General features: G+C 68.1%; 1 protein-coding gene across 3 annotated transcripts; it reads right to left on the bottom strand.

Annotated features, from left to right (window-relative positions):
- Positions 1 to 533: 533 nt before the first annotated feature.
- LOC123578562 (cytochrome c oxidase subunit 6B2) lies at positions 534 to 1838 on the bottom strand. 3 transcript variants are annotated; one of them, XM_045441450.1, is made up of 4 exons: positions 1737 to 1838; positions 1490 to 1622; positions 823 to 971; positions 534 to 700 (listed from the first exon to the last, which is right to left on the bottom strand). In XM_045441450.1, the coding sequence occupies exons 2-4, from the start codon at positions 1602 to 1604 to the stop codon at positions 647 to 649; spliced, it is 318 nt and encodes a 105-aa protein (XP_045297406.1). In that variant the 5' UTR covers positions 1605 to 1622; positions 1737 to 1838; the 3' UTR covers positions 534 to 646. The 3 variants fall into 3 exon arrangements, with proteins under 3 accessions (XP_045297406.1, XP_045297408.1, XP_045297407.1); XM_045441452.1 differs by having other exon boundaries at positions 823 to 923; XM_045441451.1 differs by having other exon boundaries at positions 1490 to 1649; positions 1737 to 1823.
- Between the last annotated feature and the right edge of the window lie 130 nt (positions 1839 to 1968).

The raw sequence follows: 1968 nt of genomic DNA, 5'->3' as shown, positions 1-1968 counted from the left end.
ACGGGATGAGGACAGGATGGCAAATGGAGTCAAACAGGGGCACGGAAGTGACGGAGAGTCGTGAAGAAAGGGTCCAGAGCAGGGGAGGGAGGGTTGGGGTCAGCGCTGGCGGGGGTGGGGGGGGTGGGGGGGGAGGCTGTGCACAGTAGACTCCCCCCACCCCAGAACTTGGGAATGGAAGTCCCAAAGGAGGTGGGGGAGGCGTTCAGGTCAGAGAGGAAGAGGCTCCTGAGGGAGGAGACGGAGGGCGACTAAGTGTGGGGATGGACAGTCAGGGGCACTCGGGTGGGCGCGCGTGGTCATCCAGAGATCCAGAGAGGACCCCGGGCTGGTGGCGGCTGCTGCTGGAGGCAGTGGGGCAAGGGCGGACGGGGCTTGGTTGCTGCCGCCCTAGACACCTGCCTACCCTCCCTCCATGGCAGCCCGACGGAGCAGAATCCTCCCCTGCCCCCTCCTCCATCAGAACCGGTAGTGTTAGCTGCAGGCCACAGACAAAGGTCTTCTCCAGCCCCCACGCCAGATAATAAGAAACGTCAGCAGCAACATAGCTTTATGTGTGGCTTAGAGAGTCTCGGGGAGACTCGAGGACGGTGGGGGGTGGAGGGTGTCAGCGCGCTGATCCTTCGGGGCGTCCGCCCTCAGGCCGTCAGATTTTGCCTGCGAAGGTCCCTCTCTGGATCTGCTCGGTCCAGCGCTGCACCTGGGGAGAGGCGGGCGGGAGGGGAGGCGGCGGGCGCTTGTTCAGCTCCGCGGGACCCTCCACCCTCGCCCGGTCCGGTCTCGCCCGGCCGGCTGTCGACGCCCCCTCGGCCCCCTGCTCACCCAGCTCTTGGGGCACAGCGAGTGGAACACGCGGAAGTAATACTCGCAGGGCTGCGTGCTTTTCCCACGGCGGTTCATTCTCTTGACGCAGCGGTGGTAGTCTGAGGGGTGGGGCGGAGCGGGCCGCGGGGTTGCCTCGGTCCCAGTCCCAGCAGACCAGGCCCCGCCCCTGCTGGGTAGGCCCCTCCTATCCCTCCCTTGCCTCGGCCCTCCCAAGCCTCGGTCCCGCCCCCCACCGGATAGGCCCCGCCTATCTCTCTCCCGCCCCTCCCCTCCAAGACTCGATCCCACCCTCCAGGACAGGGTCTCCTCCCCTCCAGACAAAGCCCCGCCCACGCTGGATAGGCCCCGCCCATTCCTCCCTCGCCCCGCCCCTGCAGGACTTGGTACCCGCCCCTCCAGAGCAGGTTCCACCCTCTCCAGGCCAGGCCCCGCCCATCGCACCCTCGCCCCACCCCTCGGCCCAGGCCCCTCCAGATAGGCCCCGCCCACTCCCGGCGAGGCCCCGCCCCTTCCGACCATGGCCCCCCCCCCCCCCCCTCCCCTCCCACCCCAACGGTCACCGCCACCAAGGCCGGTCCGGGACCCTCTCCCTGTCTTCAGGTGGGGCGGACCCCTTCCCGCCTCTTCTGTCTCCCTCCCCCTAACCTGGCCCGCAAGGTCTCACCCAGGAAGTTCTGGTAGCAGTTGCGGGTCTGGTTCTGGTTGGGGAAGCGCGGGTCGAAGGGTGGTGTTCTTGTCCATTTCCCCTTGGGGGACTTCTGGAACTCAATATCCAACATCCAGGGAGGCGGCAGCTACTGCAGGGGCAGGGGGCTCCGTGGGGCCTGAAGGCGCCTCTCGCTCAGACCCGCACCCAGTTCCTGGCCCCCACCCCAAAGCCCAGTCCCTGATGCCACCCGCCCTGCCCTCACCAGACTGATGTCAACGTGTCACTGGGTCAGCTGTGCTTGTGGCTCCATCCGGCGGTGCCCCTCGCTTCTGAGTGTCGGGGGTCCCAGCCCAGGAAAACCACGACTCCTGGCAGGATTGGCTGGGGCCCCTGGAACCCCAGCCAATGGGAGCCGCTGCGCTGCGGGGGTCGCTCTGGGCCGCCAGGCAGGGTCTGCGTGGACCAGCCCCCCCACCCCCGCCGCCTCCCACCTC

Source organism: Leopardus geoffroyi, chromosome E2, assembly GCF_018350155.1.
Source record: "Leopardus geoffroyi isolate Oge1 chromosome E2, O.geoffroyi_Oge1_pat1.0, whole genome shotgun sequence".
In the NCBI taxonomy this organism is placed as follows: Eukaryota; Metazoa; Chordata; class Mammalia; order Carnivora; family Felidae; genus Leopardus; species Leopardus geoffroyi.
This window is presented reverse-complemented; position numbering and strand designations above follow the sequence as displayed.